The sequence below is a fragment of the Cyprinodon variegatus genome, unplaced genomic scaffold (assembly GCF_000732505.1).
Source record: "Cyprinodon variegatus isolate N-32 unplaced genomic scaffold, C_variegatus-1.0 Scaffold290, whole genome shotgun sequence".
In the NCBI taxonomy this organism is placed as follows: Eukaryota; Metazoa; Chordata; class Actinopteri; order Cyprinodontiformes; family Cyprinodontidae; genus Cyprinodon; species Cyprinodon variegatus.
Window position 1 is genome coordinate 606,246 of NW_015150743.1, and position 20,848 is coordinate 627,093.

Consider the following 20,848-nt stretch of genomic DNA (forward strand, 5'->3'; position numbering starts at 1 on the left):
TGTTGTGAATTGATGCTATATAAATAAACTGAATTGAATTTGACTAAAGTTCACAGCTGTTTCCTTTGCTTTAAATCTTTTCCACTGAGCTTCCTGCAATCCTTGTCTGCAGAGCTTAAACTGGAAGCCTGGCTTTTAAAATTTTATTTTATCATTTTATTTACCATTCACAGCGTTGTACTTACTGGGACAGTGTGGGTTGCACTCAGCTGGATGTTTACCACAGATCTCTGCACACTTTATACATCTCCTGACCAGTCGGTCATAGTAGTGACCAGGCTTAGCTGTGCAGAGTGCAGCCTCTTAATGAAGGAAAAAAATGAAGCGTGAGAGAATTTCAAACATATTAGTATCCCTTAGATTTTAAATCTAGTGATATTAAAAACCATCAGTATTGTATTTCCCATGGATTTTATGTGGTAAACCAAAACAAAGTACAGTAGAGGCAAAACTATATATTTTCAAAATGTCAGGAAATTATTCTGATCAACCTAAAACGATTAAATCCACTACATTACTGGAACTGTCTGTGTCTCAATGGATAAAAAGGGCTGAATCCTGAAGGAAAACCCATTAGATGCTAGAAAAGAAAAGAAAAGAAAAGAAAAGAAAAGAAAAGAAAAGAAAAGAGAGCTGGATAAATGTTTACCCCCATCTGATCACCAACTCTAAACAAAAAGCTAAAACAGCTAAAGAACCGAGCACATTTATATGTCCATTTAAGTCCAAATATAAATCCCATGCAGAAATACATTTATATTCAAAGAGATCCTCCTACTGAGTTTGACTGAGTACAGTCACACCCCCAACGAGCTGTAACTCCATCATCAATTTCGATCATGCATGACATACCTAAGATGTTTAATTTCCTCAAGAAATGAAAACAAGTTAATGCAAAGTCCCTGTTAAGATAAAAAAAAAAAATTTCTCTATGCTATCACTTAAGGAGAGCCTGAAGTTTTTACCCAACAAAAACAGGTCATTATTAGAAGGTATCCGTTAGGTTCAGGGTTAGGGTTGTGGCTATGCCTTTGAAATGAATGGAAAGACAGAGACACCTGGGTGGGTATGTGTGTGCGTGTGGACTCACTGCAGTAAACATCACATTTACTGACTCCAAGCGGCTTCTGACACTGCAGGCGGCAAGGCTGACAGGATCTGGTTAGGCCATCAAGATGCTCATCTTCTTTGCATCTTCGAACCATCGTCCCCTAAAAAGCCTCACCCTAACAAATGCACAAACAGAGACAGGAACAGCAGATATGCTTATAAGAAATGCAAGCAATTTTAAAATTCACAAACTTTTAATTATAACTGTCTTCAGTAACGGATTAGTTCTTTTATACGACATAGGATTTTATTTTTGAGTCTCCAACTGCCCTATACGTTTGATAGCAGTATTTACATTCTTCTTCTTTTATTGCTGTGGTATAATCTCATGAATAAATCAAACCTTCACTTTGACAACATTTGATAAACACAGCAGCATAATAATATAATTATATTCAACAAATATTCAGATAAAGTGAAGACAGGGCAGCCAACCATTAAGGTGAATTTTACAACATCTTCTAAAGAAAGTGTCTCTTGGCCACTAATCAATGCCGCAGAGGTTTGCCCTCTTCCTGTTAGCACAGAACTCCCAGAGCATGATGCTGCCACCACCGTGTGTAACTCAGAGGGGTGCCTTCAAAGAGATCTGAAGTTTAAAGTTATTGCTACACAAAGTTTTTGTAAAATGTTTGGATCATCTTTGGTACGAAAAGCTGGTTATAAATTTCAGATATGATTCCCCAAAAATATATTGATATTTTTGTTTTGAATATGAAAAAAAAAAGAAATTCCAGGTGGTATAAATACTTTTAAAAGGAAGCTTTTAGGTAAACACCTCCATCTTGGAAAACATTTCAAGAAGTTCTGTCTTACAAGTGCAATAAAAAAGGGGACTTTTTGAGGGGCTGTTATTTGTTGTTTCTAAACCCTGGTCCAAATAAATAGAACAAACACTGAAAACGGAAAATAGGTTTTTAATAGGTTTCCTGATTTATATTCATATTCTTGGTAGCTCTCTCCATTTAATGACCAATCTTTTAGTCTTCATCACTTTTAAGGATCGCCTTTTATAAAGATGTGTCACGTATGTGACTTGGTAAGAGGTGAGAGGCATTTCATGGACATTTTTTTTCAGGTCCATCCAATAACATAGGTATAAATAAAGTTGAAAAATAAAATAACTAAATAAGGAAACTATTGATCTTTTAGTAAGCCACAGAAAACCATATATATGTAACCATGTAACCATATGTAAACCAATGTAATCCAATGCCATCAACAAGATGCCAGCATAATTCTGGCTTGATATTTAGTCACTCTAATTAAAACTGGTAAGTATACTTTGAAGGGGTATAGTAACGTTAAATGTCTATACAAAACAGACCAAAAACCATCTGATCATGTTAAAATAAGGTAAATAACACCAAGCAACACTCCTTATAGTGTTTTTAATCATCCCTTTTAATTCTAAACAGAATTCCAGCCCTGGGCCCTAAGCGTGATAAGCATGGATGGATGGATGGATGGATGGATGGGAAATGCCCCGTGTTAAAGCGATAGCTTTGTGTTTTGTTGATAACCAAACGATATTAATTAAATAAACCGATCTACAGCAAGTCTAAGTTCAGGTGAATCCTTGCCAGAGCCTTTTATCACAACATCAAGGAAAAAGAAAATTGTTGTCTTAAACAAATGTAAAGTGGGACACGGAATTCAGGTAGGAAACATTTCAATTAAATAAATATAGCCATCATTACTATCACTAGTATCATATGAGGATATTTGCCCCCACATTAATCAACTGTGTGGCGACACTTGAATTCCCCTGGAGCTTTAGCTCTGCTTCAGTGACCAACAGTCTTCATACTGTATTCTCATCCAATACAAGTATTATTCCTCTTTTTAATTTCTTTTCACAATGGATTTCTAACTTTCTTTTATTACTTTTAACAACTTCACTGGTGAGCGCAAATTTGCTTTGCCTCAGAAATAGTTGAATATCATACATCCGTTGTTATTTGATATATACTCCAACGGCTTTATTTGCTAACAAAGTCAGCAAAAATAAAAAAAAAAAGACGAGCAAAACACAAAAAATAGAGTAGTAAGCATGGTAATCCTTCAGAAAAAACTTTGTATTTCACTGGAGTAAGCAGCTGGCATGTAGATTTAAAAATGTCATGCCTGGGAGGGAGACCTATGCTTTAAAGAGAGATGATTTGAAATGGGTGAGATTCTAATGTTTAATATTAGGCATGTTTATTCCTTCCAAACTAGATTTTATGAGTGTTTAATTTTCAATTCAATTCAGTTTATTTATATAGCGCCATTTCACAACACATGTCATCTCAAGGCACTTTACAGTTCACCAGATCATACAGTCAAATTATTCAAAGTTTTCTGTCTAAGGAAAACCAGTTGATTGCATCCACTAATTGACTCAAAGGCAATCCCTCACACCAAGCATGCTTGTAGCAACAGTGGAGAGGAAAAACTCAATTTGAACAGGAAGAAACCTCCAGCTGAACCCGACTCAGTGTGAGCGGCCATCTGCTGAGGCCGACTGGGGTTCAAGGAGACAGAGCAGAGATACAAAAAGCAACAATAAAAGGCGGCCCTGTCCAGGAAACACGGGATCATTTGAATCTTAAGATCATTTGCCTGCTTTATTCACATTTCAAGATGTTGATTTTAAGCAAGTTCAAATAACTTGTCAGTAGCTGTTTTGCACTATAATTGCAACCACTTGCAGTAGAATAGATCCAGTGCACGATGCTGCCGTCACCATGCTTGGTCTGTACAGTTTTTATTTAATTTAATTTCATTCATTTCTTTTTTTCAACGACATAAAAAAAACCCCATTAAGATCAATATCTCATTTGCGAGGGGAATCTAAGCTCATTGGAAGTTAAAGCTTTTAGATTTGAACTAGATGATTATCTCATGAATACAGTACCTTGCAGTGATAATGGTTTTCCAGCACTTTCTATGAACCTTGATGATTCTTCAGTCGTTCCTGTTTTTATAAACATTACTTTAATATTGGGTTAGTAATTTGGGTAAAATGGAGGTAAATTTGGCTCAAATACGAGTTTCAGCAGGCCAGCAATAACAATCAGACATCATAACTATGCTTGACTCATGTTATGCTATCAGGATTCTCTCAACAAAGCCTCCTCCAGACTGGATCTAGAGACTATCCTTAAAATTATGACTGGAGGCAGAAAACCAACCAAGTAAAGTAAATGCTGACCAGTCATTTGAGTTAAAATATACAGCTGCCAATTTTCAAGGAGATTGTTAACAGCTACAAAAATGTTCTACAATCTGGAACAACTATTCAATGTTTAGTTGATATCATTAATGAAAGTGGGTCTGGCTTTAGGTCAGATCATAATCATAGCTGGAATGGCACCAAATGATTTGATCATCTACAGCCAAAATGTTCCTGTATGGAGCCTAGGTGGAAGTTCAGCTGAAGAAACTGATTACTCGCCTTCATCCCCCTATGAAACCAATCAGCTTTTCCTCCAGCCCCTCCTCCACCATCATAGCTAAAGGTTCATCATAGTGTCATTTCTCCCGGACTCTTACTGTATTCCCTGTCTCATCGGTCTGGCAGAAGACCGCCATGTTGAGTCTGGTTCTGCCAGAGGTTTCTTCCAAAGGGGGAGTTTTTCCTCTCCACTGTCGCTTCATGCTTGCTCATCATGGACAGGTTCTCCAACCTGTGATATCCAAACTGGACTTCCATCTTCCAGGTCCCTGAGTGAAGCTCTAGTATCAGCTCACGGAGTCCACTGGATCTCCCCTTAAGCTCAGCATACCGTCTCACTAACCAGCAGTCTACAGACTGACCAACTTCATCTATCTCCACTCCACCACCAGTTTCAGGCCGGGGGGGGAGAAACAGCCCCGTTCTTTACTCCTGTTCATGCATCTATCAAAATCCAGCGCTATGTTTCCTGCCGAGGTCTGAGCGCCAAAGACCAAGTAATTATATCAATACATTTCTCCTAATTGTCTTTTCTCTCCCTGTGAGTTTTTCAGATTTCAGATTTTTTATGTGTCTGGGCAAATGTGTCTTGGTCAGTCCAACCACAGGCATGCAATGTGGCTTTCACTCCTTTTTTTTTCTTTGAAGATGATATGTATCCAGAAGTCTTTATTAGTTGTTAGATTGCCCTTGAGAACCTGTATTTGGACCTCCATGTTTTTAAGTCCTCCTGTTTTCCAAGTCACTGGTATTATTTTAGCCATTATAGCCATTTGAATGGCTACAGTCTCAACTTTTTGACATAAAGTCGGTTCTTATTGTAGAAAGCTAAGATAATAAAGTTGTCATTTGTATCCAAAGTTACAGGTTGCCTTATCAAATCTTTAGTTTCTACCTCTTGCCTTGTTGATTATGTCTCCATTTTACAGAGAATTGAATTACATGGAACTTTCTGGAAAAAAAAAAGGTTGACTGAAAAACTAAAATAAAAACCTTTATGGTCAGAAATTTAGGCCAATATATGAATGTTTCTGATTTATGTAATAATGAAATTATGCCCTAAATTAAATTAGGACCCTATTTTATACTATTAATGAGGAGTTCTGATTATGTGTAAAAGTGTTAAACTGCTGTGGCAGAAGTTTTGATTATAGCATGAATGGGGCTTTGGACAAGTTTACAAGACAATGTTTCTTATGAAATCTAACATTCCTGTTTTCACACTTCTACTAAGCATTTATAAATCATGTGTTGTATGTTTATTAAAGCTACAGTTTTAATTTAGGTACTCTTCATGTATAACCAGCCTTTATTCCATGATTTTCTCAATATAAAGTGTTTCTAAAGCCAAAAGATGGTCGAACACGTTTTGTTGTGTTTTAACAAATAGAAAAAAAGTGATAACATCACAAATAATATCTTAACCCCTTGAAGCCTGAATTGATATACATACGGTACAAAAAGACATTTTGTGCATATTTTTCCCCTTAAATGAGATGCCAAATTAAAATGGTTAATAAAATAAATAGAAATAAAGGTCAAGTATATTTTGTAACAGTAGTTATAACTACATAATAACATACACTGTGACTAGCACTGGGGTGATGCCGCTATGGCGGCTGTTTGCCTACACTGCAAACTGTTATGAAAATGACTAAAAATGTCTTAAAATAAGTGTATTTACCCTTAATATGAGTAGGAAAACAATATGATCTGCCAGTGGAATTAACATTTTACCCTTAAAATAAGATAATTAGATATTGTGCACTTGAAATAAGAGACTGCAGTGCTTTTTTTTTTATTTTAAATGTACATTGTCTTGTTCCAATGGCAAAGTGTCTCACCTACCTGCTCAATTAAAGAAAAAAATCTCTTTTTTAAAGAAAAATTGTTTTACTTAGATTTACATTTTTTGCAGTTTAATAAAAGAGGTTTGTTGCTTATTAGCAACAACAGGCATCAAATCATTAAAAATTGTCTTTACAGCACAAAATAGTTCCATTTAAGGTTTGACCAGTGTAAATATTTCATACGCAGCCATTTTCTTATGCCAGACTCTTTTAAAATTGAGACGTTTAATATTAACCTTTCAATAATTTTCATGCAATCAGATACTAACTTCATCACCATCAGCCACTGAAAGTGCACAGCAATAGTGTCCACAGTGCTCACTTTCTGCACATGCAGTGAAGATGTCATTTTCTATGTTCCTCCCTACCACTGAGAGTCGAAGGGCAGTTATAGGCGCTGCCTTATCCTCTGGACCTTTGTGCAGCTTTAAAAACAAACATTACAGTAGTCAAAGTGATTTCCTACACCATGAAAAAAGCTTCTTTATGATCATCCCAGCCTGGTCAGAGCTAAAGCCCCTTTAGGGCTTCCATCTTGTTGTTACTGAACACATTTTTCTCTGCTCCAGTGAGCACTGAAGCAGCGGAGTGTTAAAAGCTCACTGATCTGGTGCACCCTCCCCTGCCTTCAAACTCCGAGCTGCAGGCCTGATTTATTCTTGAGTACATCGGTCACACCCCAACAACCAGCAGCCTGTGTCTTTTTTTCTCATTTACCAAGCACCAAGCTGTTATTACTTTATACAATATTTTGATGGGTATTAATATCCAAAATGCAAAGAGAGATATTAAATAAATTATATAACTGTAAAATGTCCTAATCCTGGTTTTGTAGTTTATAATTTGAACCTCTTCATGTGTTTCTTAGCTCTTCTTTCTGTTCTTTTCATTAATTTAGCTACGAATGAAACAATAACTTATTAATCCAAACTTTCTATAATAGCATCCAGCTCAGTAGAAACCTGAAATTTTTACATGCTAATATTGTTTCCTTCTTTTTCTATTTCTGCTATAATGTGCACAGAGATCTCTTACCTTATGAGACCAAGAGGCGAATTGGAGAATCTGTGTTTCGGATTAGCTGCGTGAAATTCAGTCCTCTTTTTCATCATAGATGCTAATTTGGATATGACCATATTTGGTTTGGGACTTCCCCCTGGTGTGTTTGGAGCCCCCCCACCCACAAACACACCCCGAAATACTCAAACATTGTGGCCAGGCCACTATAAAGTCTGCATATTATTAGACGCAAGCAACTGAAACCATCTGTTTTAACCTTGTGCCGCATTTTAAATAATAAAGAAATCAAATCTGCCTCAAAGTAAGTTTAAAGATTCAAAGATTAGCCATTCAAATACAAAGGACAACTCATTTTATGAGTTTAAACTTGACTAAGAAAGGTAACGATACAGTTTGGGTGTGAAAAAAGGGTTAAGATAGATTAAGGTTAAGACAGAAAGTTTATTAGGAAATCTAAAGATTCAATAATTCAAAGCGTTGGACAAAAACAGGATGTGATTATAATTCAGTAAATGTTCAATTCGTTTATCATCATCTCCAAACAAACAATCAAAGCATTTCATTAATTGAAAAAAAATAAATCAATTGAAATTTAGCTTAATGTTGAATGTTCAAATAGTTCAATGTTGTGTTTTCATTGCATATAAAAAACAAAACAAAATATATCACATTCAGAGCCATCCTGTCAAAAAACTTTTATTGATCTTTCCATAATGTTCTAGGGGGAGGAGCTAAAATCTCTAAGCCCGACCGCGTTATGTATGATAATACAGACTGCGACCATCAGGGTGAAGACATGGGGTTCCTTAGTTTGAGTTAAAGCCTTTTTTTTTTACACCAGTGATTCCTAAAATTAAAGGGGCAGTAGGAGATCTTGTCTGACGCATTTTGGCTTAAAGATCTCCCCACAGCCGCTTAGCAAGCAGTGAAATAGAAGGTCTGGAAGTGAAACTAAAATAAATGGTCCCCACTACAATGTGAAATCAATGAATAACGTCCACCAATCACAAAATACAGTCCGTTGTACACGATTGGTTCCATGATAGGTCAATCATGGTCATCTGCTTGTACCTCCCCCCTATGTACCCTGACACATGAACGAATCGACCCCCAATGCTCGTGCAGGACGCCATCGCTGGAAGCTAGCCACTGTTATGCTATATTCACATTAAAAGCAGGAAGAGAGCAAAAATGCGCATGCTTCTCCATTTTTTATGCTTGTACAAGTTTAGTTCTGATTCGCGGCTGAAGCATCTTTTCTGCTCTAGCTGCGGGGTGGAGAAGTGGGTCTGATGGGCGTTGGGCGGAGCTACCCTATCCCTTCTTTACCTGTAACAATGGCAGCTATATTTGCTGTGATCAGTGGGTAAAAACAAGTTTGAATCTATTTTGAAGTGAGAAAGTCCACCTGAAAACATGGTCAGTGCAGTCAGTTCATCCAGATGACCATCCGGCCTTTAAATATTATTTCTGTCGGAGCTGCTCAGACCCCTGTACACCGGCGGTGCGCTCTCACTAGGAATCCCATTCAACAGCAGCCTATGGCCCGGTCGCCTCTTTGTGGTTTGCCGTGGCAGCTGAAAGGCGTTTTTCATGTATATGGTGACCAGTTTTGGGTTTCTAAAAAGGAGGACACTTTTTTGGGGGGGGGACCGGGCAGGCGGGGGGAAGCACTGGGCCAGGGCTACCGTGGCGGGGTCGGGTTTGGTCGCTCCGTCCCCCGCTGGCTCCCTCCCCTCGTCCGCCGGAGTTCCTGGAGCAGCACCGAGCTGACGGCTCTGTTCTGCTGCCCTGTATTTGACCAAAATCCCAGACGATTTTGAAATCGTCCCGAAATTTAAATAATTTAAGCTTTAATAAACTGTTTCAGGCTCTGCATCATCAGTGCTGTGTCTGTCTCCCTGCCAGCTCCCAGATCAGCAGCTGCTCCTGCTGCTCAAAACGCGCTGCAGGAACTTTTGCTGCACCGTGATGCACGTCAAACATTGACTTTGCATATAAACTAGCTGCTTTTGCTGCCTATTTTGCTTTAGGTTTGAATGTAGCATTATGTTGTTGTAAGCTCGTGTCACGTGTCCTCGGTCTCGGCTTTTTTCGTTCTCAATCTGAGAAACGTCTGAACACCTCGACAGACAGCATACTCGTTCATGTGTTTTGAAGGCGTGGTTTCAAGAGGTGGTCTGAAGGTGGAGGCATGGTTGTGTATGTTCAAAAATATAGCTTGCTGGAACCGTTTTACCAGTATCTCCTACAGCACCTTTAAACATGAAACATTAACCAGGATCTGGTCTGAAACCCGGCTGTGTTTCTAAACCAAATTTACAAAGAGGACCAGGCTGTGGTCCGTGCTTTTTCATGGAGGCACAGAGCAAAAGTTAGAAGAAATAAACAGGTCACGACTTCATGGTTTAATATACTGAGCGAAAAAGTTACTTGTGGTATCTCGTAGATCACTGATCTAGCAGATGAAAACTGTGATTCTCTCTGTATGTGGCTAAATCTGAAGGTGCAACACATTCATGTTTGAGTCATTGTTAAAGTAAAACAGTAAAGGCAAAAAAAAAATCCAAATTGGTGCATCAGAAGATACTTTGGTAGTAGATTGTCCTTAGTATAGGGGTTATGACTAGGGCTGGGTAAAACAATTGATTTAATCGATTTTGAATCGATTCCTTTACATTTTTGCAAAATCGATTTCTAGGAAATGAGATCGATTCATTTTATATGATGCGTGTGACGTTCACATTCGAATGAGCAAGAAAGAAGCTCTCAAGATGACTACAAGCCAGACAGCTGCAAATATAGCAAATGGGTTGACTGAAAACATTAACAAATGGAGGCTGACCAGCAAACACCCTGTAGTTGTTACAGAAAAAGCTGCAAATATGGTTTGAACAGTGAAGATAAGGCAGCTCATGCATGTCTGCAGTGTCTCCACTGTGTCATGTCTGCTTGCTCATGTGAGGCTTCACTTTTTCACTTTTCACAAACAAGTTTGCACTTTTGAGACAGTTTTGTACGCATCTCACGTTTAAACTGTCCGATTTACAAGTTTGCAGTTTGTGTTGAATATGACAGGAAAAAAATAAAATACATGAGTATTTTGATACACAGTTGAACCGCTTTCATTATTGTAAAAACAGATCGAATCGAAATGAATCAATTTAGAACTGCATGAATTAAAATCGAATCGATTCAGGACTTTGGCGAAAATACACAGCCCTAGTTATGACAGGGCTGAGTCCCTCTAAGTGGCAGTAATGAATGCAGGATAAGCCAATCAGACACAGATGGGGAATCATGGGGTCACTCTGCCATCAGCCTACTGCTACATGCAGAGAAAATGCAGACCTCACTGTCAGTAGTTCTTTTGTGTAGAAGGTGGCAGAACATGGACAGCAAAGGCGAAGCTGAAAGCTGAGTGTTCAAAGAGAGAAAAAGGGCCCAAAGTAAAGGTCTGCAAATCTTAAGTCAGTTTCTATAGCATGGAACATGGAGTGAGAATGTGGATGTGGAGAAAAACAGATAAAATAAAGCATAACTGGGTGGGGGGAAAAAATTATTTTCATAAACAATTTACATTCAATATTTATGAACTCTGAGGTAGACTGTGACTAATAAGCAAAGTATGCAGGGCCGGTGGGTGGAGCTGCTGATCCGTCTCTGATCTCCACATCAAGCTGTGCTGAAGGTGGGTCATGCAGAGGAACATCACTGAAAAGAAAACAATTTAAGAAGAAGATTCAAACAAAGAAAAATGATGACTTTGGAAGATCTCTGTCAGAGGAGGCAGATCATCAAACAGATGTTATAAACCAGGAGCAGAAACAGATACAATCCTGCACCTTTTCTCAATAATAATGGCTATTTGGAATATGTGTGAAATCGTAAAGCAAAAACCAATCTCTTCAACTCCGCAATAAGTCTGTTGTGTTACATCTAGAGTAAAAGTAACAATATATTAGAAAGACCAGCAGACTGACATGCTGAAGGTGCAGTGATGGTCTGGGGTTTGGTAACTGATGAAACCACTGATTCTGCTCCCTAACAGAAAGTTCTATTCAATGTTTCTTGATTCTAATCTCAGTGATGACGTCTTCACTGCCTTGCTTGGTAAGGAAAATAACTCAATGCCTACCAGCAACTCCACCTCTACATGTGTTAATAAATGTATTGCTCTGGCTACATCATCATTAATACTGACCAATGACGATCTAGTGTGGATGATTTGAAGTGTTGCACAGCAGTTTGCAGTTTTGTAAACGCTCTATGGCAGATGTTCTGACCAAGAATCATGTTATTAGTTTTAGTTGGTGAGCAGCTATTTTTTGTTATTGTTTTGCATCATGGATCAATTTTTTGTGTTTTTTTGTGTTATTAAAGATTTTCCATTAATCAGACTTTTATTTGTTTAAAAAATACAAACAAGAAGTTAAAAGGTTGGAGCTCTGCTGTGCAGTCAGTCTTTACCAATGGAACCAGCAGCATGACTCCTATCTGACAAGCACCAATGAACTTCTGAGCATTTCTGGAAAATGTGAGAAATATGTGTAGATGCATGAAAATGGACTTTCACAACGTCATTATGTAAAACTATTGGGTGATTTCGCAGCATCTGCTTTACTTTACTGTGCAAAAAGTTCGATTTTGAGTCAGTCATGTTTTTATTACTAGTTAATCGGGGTTTTTATGTTTTTGGTTTTTAGACTCCATAAATCTCACTTCATGAATCACACTTTTGAAACTTAAAACTGGATAATTCTTTGAAAATAGATGTCATTCTCAAACAGGTTGTACTTAAATAAATAAAGGTTTACTGTAGATAATGGAATGTGTAAAATCGCAAAGCACAAACCAATCCCTTAAACCCTGTGTAAATCAAATCCCTTCATATATTTGCATGTTAAATAAAAAACTAACAATCAACACATCAAAATGCTGGGCTTTAAAGAGCAGCAGAGCCTTCACTCAGTGCTGGTTTCTGTCTTCTTTTGGTTGTTTTCCTTTGCTTCCTTGTCTCTTGCTTCCCTCTAGTATTTTCCCTGATGTTTTAGGATCTTTTTTGGTTTTCAGTATTTTTGTATTCTTTCTGGATTTTTGCCCGTTAGTCATTAAATCAAACCCATGTCTGCCTCCTCCTCTCTGCGTTTGGGTCCTCAAAGCCTCCACCCAACCAAACACAGTAAACCTTACAGATTCTGTTAAAAATCCTCCTAAATTAATACTTGAATTGCATTTAGTGAAAAGAATATTTCCTGTATTCAAAATCTTTAACACTAATTTTAGTTATTAGATATATCTAGTGCAAACTCATTTCTACTACATTTCACCCTTTAAAGTTACCTCTAAAGGATGAATTCCCCTGAGTTTTCAAAATGCAAAACACCAATAGAAGGAAAGAGATTATTAGCATGCTCGAACTATATTTTCATAAATGGGCAGCCAATACTGGTTATCCTGGTCATAATTTATTATTATTATTATTTAAAGGAACAAGAGTTTCACTCAGTTCAGAATATTTCCATTGATTCCTTACTGGTTTATCTGCATAGGAGAAACCGGTAAGGTAGGTAAGCAAGGTAAACCATGACACCTAATGTGTGGACTTCTCCTGAGGCTGTAAAACCTGGAGGAGAAGAACACCCACATGCGGATGCTGTTCCTGGTCTTCGGTTCAGCTTTCAACACCATCATCCCACAGCATCTGATAGGAAAACTGGAACAGCTGGGATTCAATACACCCCTCTGCTATTGGCTACTAGACTTCCTCACCAACAGACCTCAGTCAGTCCAGGTCGGACAGAACACCTCTGATGTCATCAGTCTAAGGACAGGCCCCCCTCAGGGCTGCGTCCTGAGCACCCTGCTGTTCACCCTGATGACACATGACTGCGTCCCCAGGTTCACCACCAATCACATTGTCAAGTTTGCAGACGACACCACGGTGGTGGGCCACAGCAGAGACGACAATGACCTGGACTACAGAGAGGAGGTGGAGCAGCTGGTGGTGCAGAGATAACAGCCTGATCCTGAATGTGGAGAAGAAGGAGATCATCTTGGACTTCAGGAAGAACCAGCCTAACCACGCTCCACTGCTCATTAACAGCTCAGCTGTAGAGGTGGTCAGCAGCACCAAATTCCTGGGGGTGCACATCCCAGACACCCTCACCTGGAATGTAAACACCACCTCACTGATCAAAAGGGCAAAAAAAGTGCATGTATTTCTTGAGGAGGATGAGGAGAGCCCACCTGTCCCCCCCCATCCTCCCCACCTTCTACAGAAGCACCATAGAGAGCGTTCTGACCAGCTGTCTCACTGTGGTGTGGAGGCTGCAGCGCCTCAGACTGGAAGAAAGTAAGAATAGTGGTATGAACAACATAGAAGATCATCGGGAATCCTCTTCCCTCCACTAAAGACATTTTATCCCAGCGCTGCGTGTCCTGAGCCCGTAACATCATCAGTGACCCCTCACCTCCCCACCATGGACTGTTCTCCCTGCTGCCCTCTGGGGAGAGACTTAGCAGCATTAGCTGCTGGTCCAGCAGGTTCTGCAACAGCTTTCCCCCCGCTGCCATCAGAGTTCAAACTGGTTTCCTTTTTCTCCTACACGGTTTACATTCTTGATAACTGCTGCACTTTATAAATGGTAACGTTCATTTCAATGTAAAATGCTCTTTCACTGCTGAAAGTTGTACGCATCGGAAAAGGACATTATAGTTTGTCTAAGTCTGGATTAATTGCAGAAAGTGCTTTGATCTCTGGAGGTTGGGACATTGCAGATCCTCTTACTAACGATTTATTGAGTGATTTTCTAAATTGCAGTAAAATTTGCAAAAATATTGACTTTGGTTGCCCAAAGCAGGTTAAATCTATGTGTTGGTTGGTAGGATCCTCTTCCCTTCTTGTCTGTAGGGAGTATTCTTTTAGAAAGCTGGTGGGGTCTTGTTTTATTGAAAAAAAAACAAAAAAACAATCCTGACAAATATATGAGCAAAAAATATTAAATCGACAGATTTAGGAAAGACAACTCACAACAAGGTGGAGGGGGTGGCAAAGAACCGAAGCTGTAAGGTGTCCGTTTTGGATTTTCTCAGGGGCCTCACAGCTGCAGCTGTTAGCATCCAGCGGAAACTGTGTAGTTGCAAATGATTAAAAGGTGTTAGTTTTGTCCTGAGACACATTCATTTAGTTCCGCTTTGTGTGATCGAAAAGAGACCTCAGCATCCTGAAAACAACAGGTGCACTCTGGTTTAAAATCGCTTCAGAGATGTTCCAAGGATATTTAATGTGCAGTGTCCTGTTTTCAGTGAAGACACAACATCAATGAATGTTTGTTTTGTTTTTTCATTTCAAAATGACTAAAGCAAATGAGTCATTAAATGTTAACTACTAAATACAAATGCCCTGTATGACTTGCAAGTAAATGAGTCAATGAACTCTTGAGGGCTCGTCAGTCATACTGCTCTCAGAAACTAACGCTGACGTTACGGTTCAAAAATCTAAAGCTAATCAACCAACAGCTGATAGTGTAGATGTGGAGTTTTATTACTAAGAGTGTTATTCTTTCAGTCACTATTCCTTAAATATAACACAGATATATCATAAGTGAAATAAGTTTATTTACAGGCCACTTTTCTCTCTTTTTATGCCAACTGAGATGCTGTAGAGCCTTGCACAAGCTTTTAAAGCTTGTAAACCTTTAAAAATGTATCACTTTACAATCACAGCATGCATATATTTTATAGCAATTTACACAAGAGACCACATGGAGAAGCATTTATTCTGAACTTGAAGGAGAAAGTCAGAGTTTAAAAAAGGGCTGCAAATAAAGCCTAGAGATGTATGTAATACTCTGTCCTTTACTCTGATTACTACTTAAAACAACAAAACTAATAGGCTGCTGTGCTGCCAACTGCTGTTACTGTGTGACTTACAGTCAGTTAGAAGATGGATGGAGTTTAACTCAAGGAAATACTGAATGAAAACCTGCAGGAGGCTGCAAAACCTTTGCAAATGTAGACTCACCTTACATCAAGCATGTTCATAAAGTCTAAACCTAACAAATACAGGGAGGGTTTCCAATCTTTAAATGTGAAAGGCTAGTAGGCACTTCCAGCTTTAATTTGAGAAAAAATGCATTTCTATAAATGTTTAATTATTGGAACTGGACACAAATGGCTGCACAAATAGACCACCTAATATTTTGCATTTACAACACAGATATAAGCTTATGATGCTATGGTCTTTCATATAAAATGGACAAATTAATCATTGTTTTTATGCTACCAAATATATTTATGCATATGACAATTGCAAAAAAACATGGCCTTCTAATAAAAATGATGTGTTATCATTATAAAAAAAAAATCTTATGAAATACATGATTAATTCTCAAGAGGATGAGAGAGGAAGCAGTGGAAGTGATGTTTTCATATCCATCAAGAGGGTAATTTAATTTAATCAGAGTGATGAAGTATCTGTGATGAAGTATCTGTACTGGTTAATTGTTTTATTTCAGAACATATTTAATGTAATTTTACAATTTTGTCACATTTTTTAAGTTACAAATAACATTATTAGATATATTGTTTTTTAAAGACCTAATCAGCATTATGAATGCCATCCTGTTTGTCTCCATATTACTGTGAAACAGTAAGCAGATTTCTCAGTGGTTGTTATAAAACCTGAAATAATGGAAAGCTTTAGTTTCTACCCAAAGAAGCATCCTCAGAAAACACAGCTAACCCAAATCAAGCACAGCACATGGCTTTCACAATCTCAGAAGGGGAAAAGAAACCACACGTATGAAACTAGAATCTAAAGTTTAGTTTAGAGATACTGAAGCAGTTTCTACTTTTTGCAGTAATTTTCTTTTTTATTTCTATTTAATTATTTATAACTATGTAAACAATTAGTATTTAGAAGTTTAAACAATAAAAATGAAAAAGATTTCTTTTAATTAGGCAACCTCCACTGACACCGGTTAAAATCCATGGAAGGGACATTAAGATAGTGGACTCTTATAAGTACCTTGGTGTTCACTTGAATAACAAACATGGGCTGGGTTCACAACACTGAGGCAGGGGGCGCTCCTAGATACCTTCTATGACTCTGTTGTGGCATCAGCCATCTTCTATGGAGCCGTCTGATGGAGCAGTGGTTTATCTGAGACAAAGCGGCTGGATAAGCTGATCAGGAAGGTCAGCTCTGTGATTGGATGCCCTCTGCACTCTGGATAATGTCTCCCACCCCATGCATGAAGTTGTTGCAGAACTGGAGAGCTCCCTCAGTGACAGACTGCTGTACCCTAAATGCACTACGGAGGGTTATCACAGATCCCTCCTCAAAACTGCTGTAAGCCTTTATAACCACCTCTGTTCCAAACAACTCAAATAAGTTGTTACATTTATGCTAATTTTGCACAGTTTAGTCAGTTAAATAACATGCTGCTGCCATTTTACTCATCTCTGATGTTGCTGCTATTTTCAAATATCCATTACTGTAAAAATGTCAATAGTTGTTTTGGGTATTCATTCTCCAGGTGCACAGTTTTATACTGTTACTTTACAGTACAGTATTCTGTCGTTTATATTTTAACTCTTCACTAGGACGTTATTCTTAGACATTTTTCTAAGGTCCACATTTGTTTGACCATTTTTTTCTACAATCTTTTTGCTGCTGTAAACACTAGAATGTCTCCATTGTGGGACAATAAAGGGATTTTCTATTGTCTTTCTTTTCTATACTCAAATGTTGCTTGATATAACTTTTTATTGCATTCATGAATATGCCCACTAGATGGGGATAGAGTGCCACTTAAGCTTAGGCAAAAGGTCAACAATACCTTCTGAGATCTTGAGATGTGCTTCATTTCACTTTAAATAAATCTTACAGAAGGATTTTGTAAGTCTTTAAGTAAAAAAATTAATGAAAAAAGTCCGGGTGAGGTGAAAAAGTGCTTTGATCGATGAGAGTAAATGTTGACTGCTTCATGCCAATATTTAAAGCAGGTTAGTGTGCACTGCATTTATAATAAACTGGCCAAAAACAATGCTGCTGTTAAACAATTTTCCACTGCCAGTTTTGCAGTTCTGATAGAACATGTTCTGTTCAGATAAATATGCTATCAAAGCCAAGATATAGTTGTTTAACTTTTGTGTCTTTGTTCCATTGTTTTCCTAACATTATATTTCTGAATGACTTAGGCAAATTTAATTAATTCTGCCTTTAATATAAGCCTTTTTAACAGCACAAATGACAAAACCAGACATTCATGTTGTTTGAGAAAATTAAATTAACTTAAAAAGCAAATTATAAATAAATTCTATCAAATTTAGTAAAATTTTTCAGTCTCAATATCTGCAGTTTTGCAAAAAACATGGGAATTGTAAAGAAGTAAGATGTTGTAAAAAGTAGATGTTGAAATAATGATTGCATAATTTGTAACATGTGAAAAATATGTCAGATAGTTCTACAAGGCATGAGTTTCACACAAGGCAAACTTGAAAAGATTCCAAGCATGAAAGATCTTTTTAATGTTGTGTTTCACATATAGAAGGCTAGTTCATTGTCTATGAGTACAGCACATTTGCATGTTGCACTCACTCCTACAGTTATATATAAATGTGCTTTTTGTGTCGTGGAGTATTTTCCATTTTGTTTCACATAGTGCTACACAATGTAATTTCCATATCTGAAACATGTTTTGCCAAGCATGTGTAATTGTTATTACACAGTGTAAGATGACAATTTTAAAATGATATTCAAAAAGATGGAAAGTGTAGTGGAAAAATGTATCCAAGTATCCAACATCTAACACAATAAAACATTGCCCCGCACAATGTTCATTACAGAACACAACATTCTCCCAGTAGGGAATCCTTAGCAGTGCTGCCCTTTAATACCTGCCGCAGATCCACATTTAAACAATGTTCAATTCAATTCAGTTTATTTATATCGTGCCAATTCACAGAAGCAGCACTAAGGATTGATACACTGCATAAACCGTCTAATGTCCAAGAGCCCTGTTTTTTTGGGATGTTACAGCTTTTTCTCCTAACTGGACTCCCTTCCTGTTAGCACATCCTTAATAAAAGACTGAAAGAAAGCTATTAATTTGCCACAAAGGGTCCTATCTTTTAGCAGCGAATATTTCCTATTTACATGTACCTGTTGTTGCATGAGCATCGTATGCCCTGAGAGGAACAATGTGTTCCAACTCCCCAACACCCCCCAGTTTCTGTTAATTTAATGAGCTACAGGAATTTATGACAGCAGAACAGTTCAGCATGAGCTCATGCCTTACAAGGCAAAACCAGACTAAAATGAATTGTGTAATGCATGTTTTTTTTTTTTGCACCATTCTATACATGTCAAAGAATTTCCCACGTCATTCATGTGTGTTTGAAACATATTTTCCACATGTTATTGACCTTAATGTGTAGTTACAGAATGTAGCTTCCAAATAAAACATGCATTCCCATGTGTGTTTTACATGTTTAAATGAAAAGGGATTTTTTTCCCTGTGTAACACATTTTACTAATCAGTAAACATTACATACAAATACTGTCCCTTAGATGAAATCTGTACAATTTAATACATTTTTCTGTGAAGAAATGCCATGACATGAAATGTGTTGTGAATTGGTGTTATAAAGATAAACTAAACTGAATCTAGTTACCTGTAGAACTTTCCCTTTTCACTTTGTTGTGTGAAGCATTAAGCAACATGTTTCACAAACCTAGAGGCTACAACAGGCTTGACCCGGGACACATGAAAAGTAGGATGTGTCCTCATACAAGGAGGGAGCTGGAGGCAGACGGCCATTAGGTTCACCACCTTAGTGATGGGAAATGGCTCGATAAAACAAGGTGCCAACTTATTACTATCCCTTTAAGGCAGGTCCTTGGTGGATAGCCAACCTTTTTGACCTTCCTGGTATTCGGGTGCCAGAACTCTTTGGCAGTTAGCAGCTTTAGCTTGGCTAACCAACGAATCCAGGTAACAGTCCAAAACAAACAAAACAGAGCAAACAGAGCAAACAGGGATGGTCGAAAACTCAGAGGTCCATAGGCAGAAAACACATCAGGAACCAGGAACCAAACAAAGGGAATGCTAGAGTTAGTCTTGCTAAGAAGCTTGAATAATCTGGCAACAAAGGCTGTGGACCAGAGGCTTAAATAGCAGCAGGTGCAGGTGGATGTGATAAGAGCTAATGAACAGAGAGCACAGCAAAGCAGGAAAAGACATGGAAAAAAAAACCCAGCCTAAAGGTACCAAGATTATCAAACAGCTAGGTTAATACCGTCATCAAAGACATCTTTTTATGCAGACTGGGCGCCTCTGGTTGCATCGCTGCCCTCCTCAGGACACTGGCTTGTGCATCATTTCATGGGCCTTACGCTGCCGTGCATTTATGCATAAGTTAGGATGTTGTTGGACATACGCTGTGTACTCGTTATGAATATGTTATGTACATGCCCAAAATAAAAAAATACATAGAAAGTTCAGCGTATGCCAGCATTTTAGAAGATTCTGGGACGTCGGAAGTACGCTGTCTAGATCGGAAAGGTGTGACAGGGCCCTAACAGGCTTCTTCAGATCCAGTGCAGGACAGACTGATGCAGCAGAACCATCCTACATGCAGCTATCAACGCCTGCAACAACTTATATATATATAAAAAAAACCTATGAGTTAATGCAACAACATTTAATTTCCATTTGGCATTAATAAAGTATTTTTGATTTGAACTAAATCAAATACACTACATGTTGACTTAGACCAGTATCTGATATAGCTAATATTAAAGAAGGGGTTACTGTTTAAAATCTCCTTTTTGCTATTAATTCACAAAAAAAGAAAGTATTTTGACACCACTCTTAAATTTTATACTTCCTATATTGTCAAATAAAACACTTTTTTTTTTTTATCAATAAAACACTCTAGATGCCATATGTGTTTCTTTCTACAGATCGAATTGTCTTAAATAATTTGTACATCAATGCGTTTCTATAAAATATTTTATAGAAGACAGAATGTAGGTGTTTGATATTGTTTTTATTGCATATGTGTCATTAGAACATCACGTTTGGGTCGCTTTTGATTCAGCTGGAAGTGTTGCCAGGTTGAGAGTTCCATTTAAGGTTCCCCCAACAAGTGCTAATTTGTCCTTGATCATGGAATAATCCCAGATCTTTGCTAATCCATCAGAGTTGGAGAATGTGAAATACAGTGAAAATAGCTACTTTGGTTTTTCTGGCCTTTTACAGTACTTAGCTAGACTTCAAAGGTTTGCTGGCTAAACATGAAGGCATTTGGATCAAGGTTACAAAAAAAAAAAAAGATATAACACTTGCTTGTTTTTTCCAAATCTTTATTTGCACTTTACAGTTTAGTACACATATAAAGGTAAAATAAAATAAAAGTA

At 37.8% G+C, this 20,848-nt stretch overlaps 1 protein-coding gene across 1 annotated transcript in view; it reads right to left on the minus strand.

The window, feature by feature from the left end:
• The window catches only part of tnfrsf13b (tumor necrosis factor receptor superfamily member 13B), a 3,458-nt gene extending 2,252 nt beyond the window's left edge, over nt 1-1,206 (minus strand). The window contains exons 1-2 of the mRNA XM_015383634.1: nt 1,091-1,206; nt 186-302 (exon numbers count right to left, since the gene is read on the minus strand). Of these exons, the coding sequence (XP_015239120.1) occupies nt 186-302; nt 1,091-1,205 (232 nt within the window). The 5' untranslated portion in view covers nt 1,206. The remainder of the gene's footprint in view (nt 1-185; nt 303-1,090) is intronic.
• Nucleotides 1,207-20,848: the final 19,642 nt, after the last annotated feature.